The 13,633-nt window shown below is 40.9% G+C and overlaps 1 protein-coding gene across 1 annotated transcript in view; it reads right to left on the bottom strand.

The window, feature by feature from the left end:
• The window catches only part of ARHGAP18 (Rho GTPase activating protein 18), a 67,528-nt gene that overhangs the window by 2,987 nt on the left and 50,908 nt on the right, over positions 1-13,633 (bottom strand). Inside the window, exons 9-13 of the mRNA XM_015817642.1 lie at positions 12,745-12,904; positions 8,979-9,061; positions 8,004-8,210; positions 5,972-6,136; positions 2,226-2,350 (exon numbers count right to left, since the gene is read on the bottom strand). Of these exons, the coding sequence (XP_015673128.1) occupies positions 2,226-2,350; positions 5,972-6,136; positions 8,004-8,210; positions 8,979-9,061; positions 12,745-12,904 (740 nt within the window). The remainder of the gene's footprint in view (positions 1-2,225; positions 2,351-5,971; positions 6,137-8,003; positions 8,211-8,978; positions 9,062-12,744; positions 12,905-13,633) is intronic.

The following is a 13,633-nucleotide window of genomic DNA, read 5'->3' as shown; positions in this document are numbered from 1 at the left end:
TCAGTTGGCTCCATCCCTGGCTATCGGGGGCGAGTCATTAGCCCCCGCGGAGAGGGCCCGCAACCTGGGCGTCCTCCTGGATACTCGGCTGTCTTTAGACGACCATATGACAGCCGTGGCCAGGGGGGCTTTTCATCAGGTTCACCTGATACGCCAGTTGTGCCCCTTTCTGGATCGTGACGCTCTACGCACGGTCACTCAAGCCCTCGTTTCCCGCCTGGACTATTGCAACACTCTCTACATGGGGCTCCCCTTGAGGTGCACCTGGAGGCTCCAGCTAGTTCAGAATGCGGCCGCGCGGGGGATCCTGGGGGCCTCTAGATGTTCCCATGTAACACCTCTCCTGCGTGAGCTGCACTGGCTGCCTGTGGCCTTCCGGGTGCGCTTCAAGGTGTTAGTAACAACCTTTAAAGCGCTCCGTGGCAATGGACCTAGGTATTTGCAAGACCGCCTCCTACCAAACACCTCCCTTCGAGCAGTCCGCTCCCACAGAGGGCCTCCTTAGGGTGCCGTCGGCCAGACAATGCCGGCTGGCGACCCCCAGGGGGAGAGCCTTCTCTGTGGCAGCTCCTGCCCTCTGGAATGACCTACCCCCCGACCTACGTACAGTTGCAGACCTGCGCCTTTTTCGCCGAGCCCTGAAGGCCCATCTATTCCATGCGGCCGGCCTGGCATAGTTTGATTATGTTTTAGTGGGGGTTTTGTATGGGGTACTTTTAGAGCAGGCCTGTTATTTAATTTGATTTTAGAACAGAAACTTGTGTATATTTATCGTGGTTTTTATTATTCCCTGTTCACCGCCCTGAGTCCCGTAAGGGAGATAGGGCGGTATATAAATTCAATAAATAATAATAATAATAAAGTATCCCTGCAGTCACATGATTCGCAATTCATCGGTATCTACAACGGTCGCGTGATTGCCATTTGCACATTTACAGCCAACTTTCAACAAGCAGAATCAATAGAGATGGCAAGTTATAGTCACATATAGTAAAATTGCAAGTTACATATGTCACACTTAAAGACCCCAGGGGGTTCATTTAATGACCATGGCCAAAGTGAGGTTGTAAGTCTGTCGCAGGCTGATGATGTCTCACTTAATGACTATGTCACTTAGCAACAGAATTGCCAGTCCCAGTTGTGATCATTAAGCAAGAATCAACCTGTACCTCAGGGCTACCTATACACATGCCAGATTTTATGCTAAAGCCAGCTTGGCTGCCTTGTTTCAGAAATGAAGCAGATCATCCACTTCCATTTGACAAAACCAACAATGGAACTGCATATTTAAATCCTGGAGAGCAGATTATTTATACTCTTGGGAATCTTGTAATACTCAGGTTATGGAGCAATTTAAAGATCTAAGAGACACTAGAAATGAATACTGTATATTCACGAGAGCAACCTGACACCCTACAATGAAGTAACTCTTCCATAAAATAAGGAGTGTAGATCAAAAGATCCCACTGCATGTAAAGAGGGAGCCAAGGTCCTTCTCATGTTTCCCAGGAGAAAAGCAGAGCATTATTGGGGATTCCACAGTCCCCTTTAAAAGTGTGGGTATCAACAGGCAAGGGCAAGAAGGAAAGTCTCCTGTTTCTATAGTGGAACATCTGGATTCAAATGCCTGCATGTACTCATCACAAGTGAAAATTAATTCAAAATCTGTTTTGCACTGGCACAATTATTCTTAAGGGGTTAAAAACAATCTCCTTTCTATCTCAGCATCCTCTTTTCATTAATGCTATGTAGAAAAAACAGCTCAGCAACACTGGTGCAATTTTTCAGCCAGGTAACATTTTAAATATAGATGAGGTCCTACAGTGGATATCTTGGTGATTCCTTCCACATGCAGTGCCAACAGTCTCCTTAGAGCAGGGGTAGGCAACCTCGGCTCTTTTATGACTCATGGACTTCAATTCCCAGAATTCCTGAGTCAGCATAGCTGACTCAGGAATTGTGGGAGTTGAAGTCCATGAGTCATAAAAGAGCTGAGGTTGCCTATCCCTGCCTTAGAGGAACTACCGACCATAAGGCTGTTGGTTTTTTTTAAAAAAAGTTTCTTTTCATTGATTTTTTTCCCCCTTACTTAAAAGGTCAGTCATTGATCCTCTGGAGAAAATTCATTACCTCTGTCCATCCCCTCCTGTGGCAGAATTCAAAGTTAACATTTCATAAAATGGCGGGCTTAGTAGACAGAGAGAGAAAGGCAGACAGGCTTGTACCTTTTCTGGCTGAGGAACCTGGCAATGATATCACCAGCTTTTAGCTCTCCCGTCAGCTGAATTGCCATGGAAACTTTGGAAAGATGAGGTGCTTGAACCCGTATTACTCCCTCTGGAATATCGGCCTGCAATACAATAATGAAATTGGAACACAGCACCTCGCAGCTGGCTTTGAGAAGGTTTTCCAAATCTGTGCGGAATGAATGAGCAAACGGGCAGATTGAATGCTCAAATCTGGCATTTTGTCCTGTGAAAAGCAGAAGCTATCTGTTTCCTGGTCTATGGTGCAATTTACCAAAATTCAAATATTTTCAAATTCTCTTTTTCAGAGCAATGGGACATACTTGTTCACAAATAGGATGATGGGTTTTTAACCACCAATTTACAAGCTACATATTAAGAACCTGCATTTGAGCTAACTCATTTATATATTAATAAGATCCTGTTCTGTAATGAAGGTGGGGGGGAGAACCCTTCATTTTAGAATATTACACTCTTAAAAAGCACTTGTGGATCAAGTTTTAATTTTCTAACCAAATGCCATTTCCCCTTCTGATAAGAGTATAATAATTCCAAAATATCAAACAGTGTGTGATTTCAAATTTCATATTCAGAAAGAGGTTATCTTATAATTCAAGTATAAAAGAAACCCACTGTTTAAATTTCAACATGTACCACACAGCATTTTATACAAATGTTAAGATATAGAGCATAACTCTAAAGAATCACTGCACATTACTTTCATCCTGGTTCCGCATGTCAGAATGTGAAAGCAAGCATTGGAACAGGTGTAAGCTAGATATTTTAATGATTTAAAGATGTAGGTAATCTTTGAGTTACAGCAGTAATTGGGACTGGAATATCCTACTCAGAAATTCCACTAAGCGATATAGTTGTACAACACAGTGTCACGTGATGCATTGCTAGGCAACAGCAAAGCCAGCGGTCCCCGCTGCTGTCATTAACTGAATCCCACTGGTTGTTAGGCAAGGACCCATCCCAATCCAAGTCATCCCCTCCCAGCCTCACACCTGGTAAGATAAGGGGTTGCTTACACTTCACAGCTGCCCCACCTGCCTCTTTCTCCCCATCTCTGCCCTTTGGTCACTTTGTACTCTATTGTCTCTGCCCTGCTGGCCCTTCTGCCCTATGTTCAGCTCACTCTATCACCCATCCAGCCCTTGCTGCCCTGCACTTGCTCGCCCTGCCATCCCACCGGCCCTGCTGCCCCCAGGTCAATATAGCCATCTTTTTCCCACAGCTGAGATGCGCCAGGCCTGGTCCTCTTTCTCTTCTATTTGGAAGTGGCATGAGCAGCCTTGGGGAAAAAATCCTGGCACAACCAGCAGCTGCCTTGCATAGGGCCAGGCCAGGTGTTCCTCACTGGCATCAGAAGAAATAAGGCTTGGCACTATGGTGCCGTGATGGCTGGCCACAGGATGGGGCTTGAGGCAGCATTTCTCAGCAGTGGTAGCTCTGGGGCTGAAGTAGAGCAAAGGCCCCAGCCTCTATTACAGCCCTGTTGCCACCACCACTAAGTACTACTATGCAGAGAGGCCAAAAGGGCAGAAATGGGGGAAGGAGGAGGGGGAGATAGACAGATAGGAAGTGTTGAGATATTCTCCAAGATTGTAAGTGCAGGCAGGTTGCCAAGTGCCAGAATTGTGATCCTATGATCACAGAGGCATTAGCAGCAGCCATAACTTTGGAGACTGGGTGTAAGTACCATTTATTAAGCACCACCATAACTTTGAATGGTTGCTGAATGAATGGTTGTAACTTGAGAACTACCTATATAGGAAAACAGAAAATGTTATTACAAAATAGCAGGAATGCAGAGGACAGAAGTCAAAACATGGAATTTCAAGTTATCTTTGAATTAAGAGTGAGGAATACAATAACAGAGTCATAAGTTTCAAACAACAGAGAAACATGACAATTTACATTATGTCCCAGTAAGTGTCTTTCTCTTACCTGGATGGGCCAGCTTTGAGTTGCCAAGACCCCTGCCTAATATATTTTAGGAAAGAGCGAGCTGAACAAAGGAGAGATGATGCAAAGGTGGTAGGACCAGAACATGCAGACATGGAGAGATGGAATTGCTGCCAGGTTTTCTCTTAAATTGGGAGAATTTTTAAAACAATTAAGCAATTTTTTAATAATAATTGAAGACCACAGCTGGGGGCCATAAAATAGCTATGTAACTGGGGCTATTAGGTATCCACTCCTGCTCTGGGTCCACAGAATCAAAAATGACCATTTCCATCACAATGAAAGATTAATTTGTTTTCAATAGAAAAACAAATGCTCAATTCTAAATGTGTCCACAAGATGGCTCCAATCCACTAAGATTGTAAATATTCAGTTAGAAAATGTGGATTAATCGGAAGAAAATCTATATTCAGAAAAATAAATATTTGCAATATTTATTTTTATATTTGGCTGGTTTTCTGTTACGCATCATGTTAAGAGCATGTTGATATTTTAATAGATATCATTATCTAAAGCTATCCAGATTTTTTTTTTTAAGTATATATTCTAGCAACAGTTTTGATTTTTAAAGATGACTGGACAGCTAAAGAAAATTGAAGTTTGCTTAGAACAGGGGTGTCAAACTCAATTTCATTGAGGGCTGCATCAGCATTGTGGTTGCCCTTCGGGGGCCGGGTAGGTGTGGCCAGAGTGGGTGCGGCCTATTGGGTGGGCGTGGATGGAGTGGGTGTGGTCTACTGGGTGGGCATGGCCAGCTCTACATCGTTCACGTCAAGGGTGGCTGTGGGGGCCTGGGCAGGAGTGGGACAGATCTGAGGGTCTCTGGCAGAAAGGCGTGGGACCGGGGCAAGCGCCAAGGCATGGTCCATTTCTTCATTCCTCACAAAGGGTGACACCTCCCCAGCATGCACCCAGGGGGCTGGGCCGACACGGCAGGGGCTGGTTCCTCGCTGTTTCTAGACGGCCTTGTGGAGCTAAGACTAAATGCGTTTCAGCATAGATGGCCACCACAAAATTGTACATTGGCTCCCAGCCAGCCTGGGCCAGGGCCAAGGCAGCGGGGGCCGTTCTCTCACTGTTTCCAGGATGGCTTCGTGGGCCACATGAAACCACTTCGCGGGCCGCAACCGGCCCCCGGGCCTTGTGTTTGACATGTCTGGCTTAGAACATACAGTATGTTTGCAATGACTATATTTTAAGTACTTAACACTGCTTTATTTTGAGACTGTACTAATAGTTTTATCTTTAAGCCCAACAGCATGGTTGAGAAATAAAAAGACTCATTGTGTCCCGGGCAGCTGTATAATTCTTTCAGCTACAAACAGATTATACCAGCATTTCCCCAATTTCATAACTTCCAAATGTGCCAGTAGTACAACTGCTTACAATGTAAGGATTAGTTTCCCTTCTTTATTCAGGTTAGGGTGGCGATTTGAACTCTAAAAATTGTAAGGAAGTGCACAGGTATGACTGAGAGACTTCCAGTAAGAGCAACCACAATCTCAGGCAATTTTCCTACAATTTACTACAGGCAACTTCTACAGTTAAAAACATGAGATACAACTTTTTTTGCTTTGGAGGGTCTAGTCCAGGGGTCCTCAACCTTGGCAACTTTAAAGACTTATGGACTTCAACTCCCAGAATTCCTCAGCCAGCAAAGCTTAAAGTTGCCAAGGTTGAGGACCCCCGGTCTCGTCCACCTGAGTCCAGCTGAAGTGGGAACTGTGGACTTTTGTTAAAAGGTGTTTGCTTACATCATTGCCGCTCTTTTGATCGCCGATACTTTTATCTTGCTTCTCATGTTTTTCTCGGTCATAGGCCATTTTTTTCAGAAGTTTCCTCATGGCTTTGTCCTTTCGCTCCTTTTTCTGACTTTCAGCGTTCTGCTTTCTTACTTGGTTCACAAGAAACGTAGGAATCTATGCAGACAGACAGCATGTTTTATTGCAACATTACTATTGCTCCCTTAAGACACTGGTAAACATCTGTTGGAAGCTTTCCAATAACAAAGCAACTAAAAATGAACAGCAGATGCATTTATGTTCAGTACCAGGGAAGTTTCCTGTTTAAAACGAAATGTATTATTTCAGGATCAAATTGCTACACACTCAGTGGAGTGATATATATTCTATATTAAGTACAAAGAGTCTGCCTTGTGCCTCTAGCCAACAGCCTCAGTTCCAGATGCCATGGTATCTTAAACAATTGCACCTGGCCTTTCTGTGCAAGTCACAATTCCACAAAAAAGCTAATACAATCCTGGGTTGTATGAACAGAGGCATAGAATCAAGATCAAAGTATTAGTACCGCTTTATAAAATCTTAGTAAGACCACACCTGGAATACTGCAGCCAATCATATCACAAAAAAGACGTTTAGAGTTTGGAAAAAAATCAGGGAAGAGCAACTAAGATGATCAAAGGCCTAGAGACTAATACATACGAAAAACAGCTGTGGGACTTGGGCTTGGCTAGTCTAAAGAAAAGAAGAAATAGGGGAGACATGATAGCAGTATTCCAGTATTTGAGGGGCTGCCACTAAGAAGAGGGGGTCACGTTATTCTCCAAAGCACCAGATGGCAGGACAAGAAACAATAGTTGGAAACTGATCAAAGAGAGAAGCAACCTGGAATTAAGGAGAAACTTCCTGACAATGAGGACAGTTAACCAGTGGAACAGCTTGCCTCCAGAAATCATGGGCACTCCATCACTGGAGATTTTTAAGAAGAGATTAGACAGTCACTTGTCTGAAATGGTATAGGCCAGTGATAGCGAACCTTTTAGAGACCGAGTGCCCAAACTGCAACCCAAAACCCACTTATGTATCGTCGGGTACCGGGTAGGTGTGGCCCATTGGGTGGGCGTGGCTGCAGTGGTAATGGCAGACTGGGTGGGACTAAAAAGTTCAATCAATCAATTCCAACTTTGCAAGATCATTTTTTCCCCCGCCAGAAGTTGAAATTGACTAATTGATTGAACCTTTTATTTTTTGCACACGGCGGCAGAGGCTTTAAGCGAAAAGGTTTTATAAAACCCAGCTGAAGGCCTAGGACTGGGGTGACAGCGCGTGTGCCCACAGAGAGGGCTCTGAGTGCCGCCTCTGGCACCCATGCCATAGGTTCGCCACCACTGGTATAGGCTCTCCTGCTTGAGCAGGAGGCTGGACTATAAGATCTCCAAGGTCCCTTCCAGCTCTATTCTATTCTAAATCTCAACTGCAACTACTCCCATCATGATGAAACTCAATAAAAAAAAAAATCTCATAAGCAAAAGGATTCAGCCACTGACTGTCTTTTCTCAAACAGCTTTACATGAGTATATTTCTAGAAAGAAAAATGTGATTGTTTTCATCAAGGACCATGTATAAAGTATGCTAAATTCAATTAATAAGGTTATCGTTTCCTGTGAAAAACAAAACAGTTTACAAAGTTGGAAGAATTGTGTGAAGAACGAATAATCAAATTAAAGAACCCAGTGCATAATAACTTATTTTGTAAATGTTTCCAGGGGGGAAATAGATTATGCATTAAATAAAACTGGATTATTTTTTTTTCTGGATTGTTGATTAATATGGTAACAAATAAAACCAACCTGTTTCTAAAGTTAGATGGACATTCATTTGGTCTTTGTATAAATAAAAAAATGGCATCTTTTCCCTCAAACTCACATATAATTAATAAAGCATTTATAGAATTTTAAATTGTCTCCAAGACAGAAAAATGGTGGCCCACTGCTTCTGTGACGATTCTTTCAGAGTAACGCTCACTTTTTAACAAAAGCAAACTTACAGTCCAAAGAAGATTCTGGTATTTAATCATAAAGCGCATGACATTGGCTGTCCCAGCCGCCATAACAAACTCGCTTTGTTCTGTGGGCTTGGCACCCAAACCATGAAACATGAAGAGGTTTGGAGCCATAACCATGGCAACATTCTTGAGGGTCATCTTGTTTTTATCTCGAAGATCAATCACTCTTTGAAGAAATTCAAGCAGCACCTAAAAACAAGAGCACCATTTCAAAAGTAGCTATATGAATAATCTTTGCATTCAAGTAGCCTATTTTAAAAAAGATGGCTAATTGCATCTATGGAGTGCATCACGTACACTTCTTTGGTGGTGTAACTATGTGATGCCCAACATCAAAAATCAAGTAATATGACAAACAGAGGGACTAAAGTAGCTTTTATTCTAGAGGATATATGGGTTAACCAATCACAACAATTGTCACGCTATCAGATTGTCCCATTTTTATTTATGTCAGCCTTGCAATGCCTATGTGCTTGCCAATTATTCTGCTGCAGTCTGAAGCCCTTGGGTGAATTATACAAAAAGAAAATGGCAACTAGAATGCAGGGCCATTTTAATATAACTTCCCCCACCTCATCCCACAACTCAGTGCAGGAAATACATGCTGGAACTATCCTTTTAAGATGGGGTTGTCTATCCTCTACGACAAGAGAATGGAAAGAAAAAAAAATTACCACCTTTTAAGGTAATTGGTTCTATCTTGTCCTTCCTGATTACTTCTTTTGTAGACAAAAAATACCAGGTTACTTTCTTTTTTGTTCACTGAATCTCCATATTTCAAACTGAATATCTTCATTTTATGTCTCCAAAATCATTCTGATCCCAACTGAGCAACCTGCAGCAGATCTGGCTGCTCAGAACATGTAGTCATTTTTTTTTTAATTTAACCAGCAAACGTTTATTCTGGAATTATCAATGACCAATTCTAATACTTAAAAATAAGACCAACAGTCTAACCTTGAGTGTATCTCTATTTCCCTCTGGGAGAAGAAGAATCAAAAGATTCAGTGCTTGAAGCTGATGTTTCTTGGTTGGAAGCTCTGCCAAGGAAATGTGCAAGCATATCAATTTTGGAATGATTTTGTATTTTCCTCAATGACATTACGGGACACGAAATTATATAATTAACCTCACTGAAATGCTGTGAAAGATTCAAATTACGGCAATGGATTGACAAAAGCTCCATATTCATGTTTTTCATGACTCAACTACCCAACGATTTAAGAGGTCTCAAATAATGACAACCTCTTTTAGCTATTTTGTTTCATGGGGCAATACTTCCTTGATATAAAAATATGTGATAAAAGAGAACACCTTTTATCTACCACTTATGCATATGAATTGGAGGGAGTTTATGATACTCAGTGAAATACAGCGGTCTTTCCTAAGCAAATTATTAGCATTAATACATACCAAATAAGTTATGATGCAGATCCAGGAATACCAAATTTCTGCATGATTGCTAAACTATCAGCAATGGAGCCAACAGCAATGCTGTTATCAGCAATGCTCAGGATGCTTAAATTTTTCTCAGCATATATTTTGTTTAATATTTTTATGTACTGTATAACCTAGCTTTCAGGATAGAAACTAAGCAAATCTGAAAAATGTCTGTATGAAATACGCACAGTAAATGTCCTTACCAATTACAGAAAATATCTACATGTACAAACAATGAGGATAACCATGAAGTTCTGAAAACCAGTCATGCAGACAGAGGAAATCAGATATAAATCAACCTTAAAACGCTCTTACTCATTGCTTTTTTCCCCACAGTATAGATTATTTATATTCTAAGTCTGACAGAATGGTGCAGATGTTTTAGATGAATGTAAACAAATAACTATGTCTTAATACGAATTACTCAGTGTCTCCCTTTAATTCACTGAAGGAGCTTATATAACAAATGCCGATAAGGCAATAAAAAGATAGCATTTATAGCTGAAACTAACATGTAACTCTAGAAATAAAAAGATCTGCCACACCCCGGCTTCCTCATTTGTTAATAATTCTCAACATACTACCAAAATAACTCATGATTTTCCCACGAAGTGTAGATCTCAAACAGATTCAGAAATTAGGTACTGTATATAATTTTGTGGTTCTGGAATTTGCAGAAAGCATCTTTAGCAAATCTCGACTTACTCTGGGCTAGCCAACTGCTGAGAGCAGAGAACCTCAGCCAATCAACATCCTCTTTCAAACTGGCCAAGACTATGCTGTCTCTAGAGCTTCCAGTCTTCTGTGAATAATAATTAACTTTAGTTCTCAAAAAAAAGCAAATCAAATCTGTTCTTAATAGAAGAGAATATATGTAGCACAGGATTGAACTGTGGAATCCTTGGTGTAACAGCCCAAACTCCCACAAGTGAAGCTGAGTAAGAATATTATTTAGATGAGCACAGACATGAAAATGAAGTAACCAGAAAAAGAAAACAGACCATCTATACCAGGCATGTCAAACTGCCGGCCCACAGGCCAGATGCGTCATGCCGAAACCACGCCCACCCCATTGCTGGCAATGGGGAAGACGTCACGTGACATCGCAAGTTTGACATGCCTGATCTATACTATACATCTTCCAACAAAATGGATACCCATGCAACTTCATGAAAAAGTGCTTAACGCTACCATACATCAAAAACATCTCAGAAATAACCAACAGGCAATTACAACTGTACAGCATCACTGTAACAGACAACTAACTAAAGTTCTTCAAAACATCTTAAGTAAACCAAAAGATATGGTAGCCTAAAAATTAAAAACAGGCATCATCTACATTCTTCAACATACAGTGTAAGGATTGTAACATCCACTTTGTAGGACAGATGAGCAGAAGACTAGCAGAGTACATACAAGAACACTAAGTAGCAATCAGAAGACACAATGAAAAGTCCTTAATTTCACAACACAACAGACTAAACAATAGCATTTTAGACCAAGCTAAATCCAAAAATGCTAGGAAATTCCTAGAAGCTTGGTATTCAGACAAATCAGCCATTAACAGACACATAGAAATAAACCATATTTACACAGCATTCAAAAGAGACTTAAAAGAGCTAAGAAAAAAACAAAAACATCAGAACATCTCCTCTCCAGCAATCAATATCCAGATATGCATGGATTAACACTGAAGAATCAAGCAATAAACAATAATCTACTCAAGGAAGCAAGGAGAAGGTTGGTGGGGGTACCAACCTTGACAAGGCAAGTTACTGCCTATAAACATAGACTAAACTCCTTTCTAGCACTGAAGATGCTACCTAGCCAGGTAATGAAACATCTGCAAGCAAATAATCAAGCTCAAAGAGCACTAAAAATTCCACAAATCTGTTTCTAGTTTCCCCTAACCCAATATATTCCATGCATTTATCCACATTAATTTGTGTAAGTTTCTCTAACGATTTCCTATAGAGATGGTTGCAAAGAATGAATAAAAATATTACACTTGGAAGCCAAAAATCTTCTGTTGATCATAGTGCCAGATAAACTTTGTAAACAACATTCTAGCAAACATTGGGAAGTGTGTTATCCCACAAAGTCCCAAGAGAGTTGCATGGCGATAAACAGTATGAGAATGCCATTATCCAAAACTGCACTGAAGGGCTTTGTCCCTAATTAGTCTGAGGACAGCACTAAATGGGAGGAGGGGCAGAATTCTCTCCAATGGGAAAAAATACCCACAAATACAAGATGAACTCATTGGAATGTGGATTCCAGCTTCCCTTGAACCTCCTTCTCTGGAGGGAAGAAAAAAATGCAAACAGATTTCCAGTGCTAGTGAGTAACTGAAGTATCTGGAAAATCATATCACATTAGTTGTGGACTGTGAACAAGGCTCAGCAATCGACAAGGGTACGTGTAGCCAAAAGAAGGGGTGGGGGAAAAAATCACTATGGAATTGCTCAAAGCCTACAGCTGCCTCATCTTAACTTTTTCTTAAAAGATTTATCATTTTCAAAAGGAACCTAAATGGCCTCCTACAGGAAGTGTAAGAATATCTTATGACTCCCCAGCAACTGATAACTACAACAACCCTCAGCAGCCCCAGCCAACATACATTTTTAGCCAATTACAGTGAATCTGTAATTCTGTATTATTTCCAAGAATTTATAATGTAGCACATTTTGTATTGCGATAAATTATCATTGCAATTACACTTTGCAAATGCCCCTGCCTATTCTATACTAACCAGTAAGGAGCATTTATGAATAGAGATAATTCTGTGCATCTGTTTCCAGATGTAGGGAGTTCTTCGTTTTGTTTTGCTGCTATTTCATGGGACAGTTAATGTTCTTTGATTGAAGGACACTCCCTAATTCAGCAGAGGCTCCTTACAGTAGAATGAGGAGAAAGATCATTTATGATGATTCCTCCTTCTGGAAGCTCCTAACTTTGCCTGTTCATCTGCTCCAGAGAGCTGGGGTCAATTTGGGATGTGGTACTGGACTTTCAGAGGAAAAGGAGCAAATAATCAGAAGTCTCTTACTACTGATCTCTTACATCATTCTGCTGGCTTCGAAGCCTATTCCTTCAGTGGACATTTAGCAACTAGAAATCTGAGACCTATATTCAATAAAGATTAACTGCACACAGTAAGTTTCGGTGGTTGCCCAATCTATGCGTCTCATAGGCTGAGCTGAGCCCTGTTTATCTTGTATGCTCAGCATGTGACTCTGCATAATCTCCTAACAGTAAACCCAAAAAAAAAAAATCTACTTACTCTGCACATCCTGGAAAGCCTTAAGGTACTCCACAGTGAATAAGGGTTGTGGCAATTCTCGGATGAAGAATTTTAGAAGGCTGGCTGCATCGTGCTGTTTGACACTGTCCCAGTTGAAAGTCCCTTCGTAAAATTTTGATTCTAGCTCTTGGCAAAGGTTCTATGTGACACAGGAGAAAGAAACGCAGGTGCTGAGGGTAGCATTTCATATTTAAAAATATTGTAGTTTACAGCCTTCATGGAAAAAACAGCGCATAAAATCTAACCAACCGTGTCATTTTCCTCCCTCTTATACATCAGCGTACCACTATATTTCCCAGGATTTTTCAAACATTGTACTAAAAATATGTATGTTGTGGTTTTTGTGTATGCAATGCCACATGCATCAAAAGACTGGATTTTCATTTCAACCATAGTTCATTTGTCTTTTCTTCTTCACAGTAATCGTGTCCATAAAAAGAAGAGGTTGTCCCAAAATCCTTTTAGTTAGCAGCAACAACAACAAAACACACACATACCCTGTTTTGAAATTTAAAATCAATTCTGTGGAGATACTTCTGAATTCATTCCTTAAAATTTCAAATAATTAAAAATGTGGATGGATTTTGGTACTACTCTAGGACAGGAGTGGTCAACAGGCCACATTCTCTTAGATGTATCTTCTGCAAGGCTACCCAGCAAGCAAGTTATGGGTGGGACCAGAAAAATAGCATCTACACAAGGGAAGTTTAAATCTACAAGATAGTCGGTACAGCATCAATATCAAAAGTCCACTGCACATACAACAGAGACAAGACTTTGAAGTGCCTGATTACAGATTTTGACACAGATTTTGGACATACTGCTGGTCCCTATTTTTTTTTTCTAACTCTTCTTAAGACTTCCAGTT

This window comes from Protobothrops mucrosquamatus, unplaced genomic scaffold (assembly GCF_001527695.2).
Source record: "Protobothrops mucrosquamatus isolate PMUCROS unplaced genomic scaffold, P.Mucros_1.0 scaffold614, whole genome shotgun sequence".
NCBI classification, from domain to species: domain Eukaryota; kingdom Metazoa; phylum Chordata; class Lepidosauria; order Squamata; family Viperidae; genus Protobothrops; species Protobothrops mucrosquamatus.
Note: the sequence above shows the minus strand (reverse complement) of the source record. Positions and strands in the feature narration are given on the sequence as shown.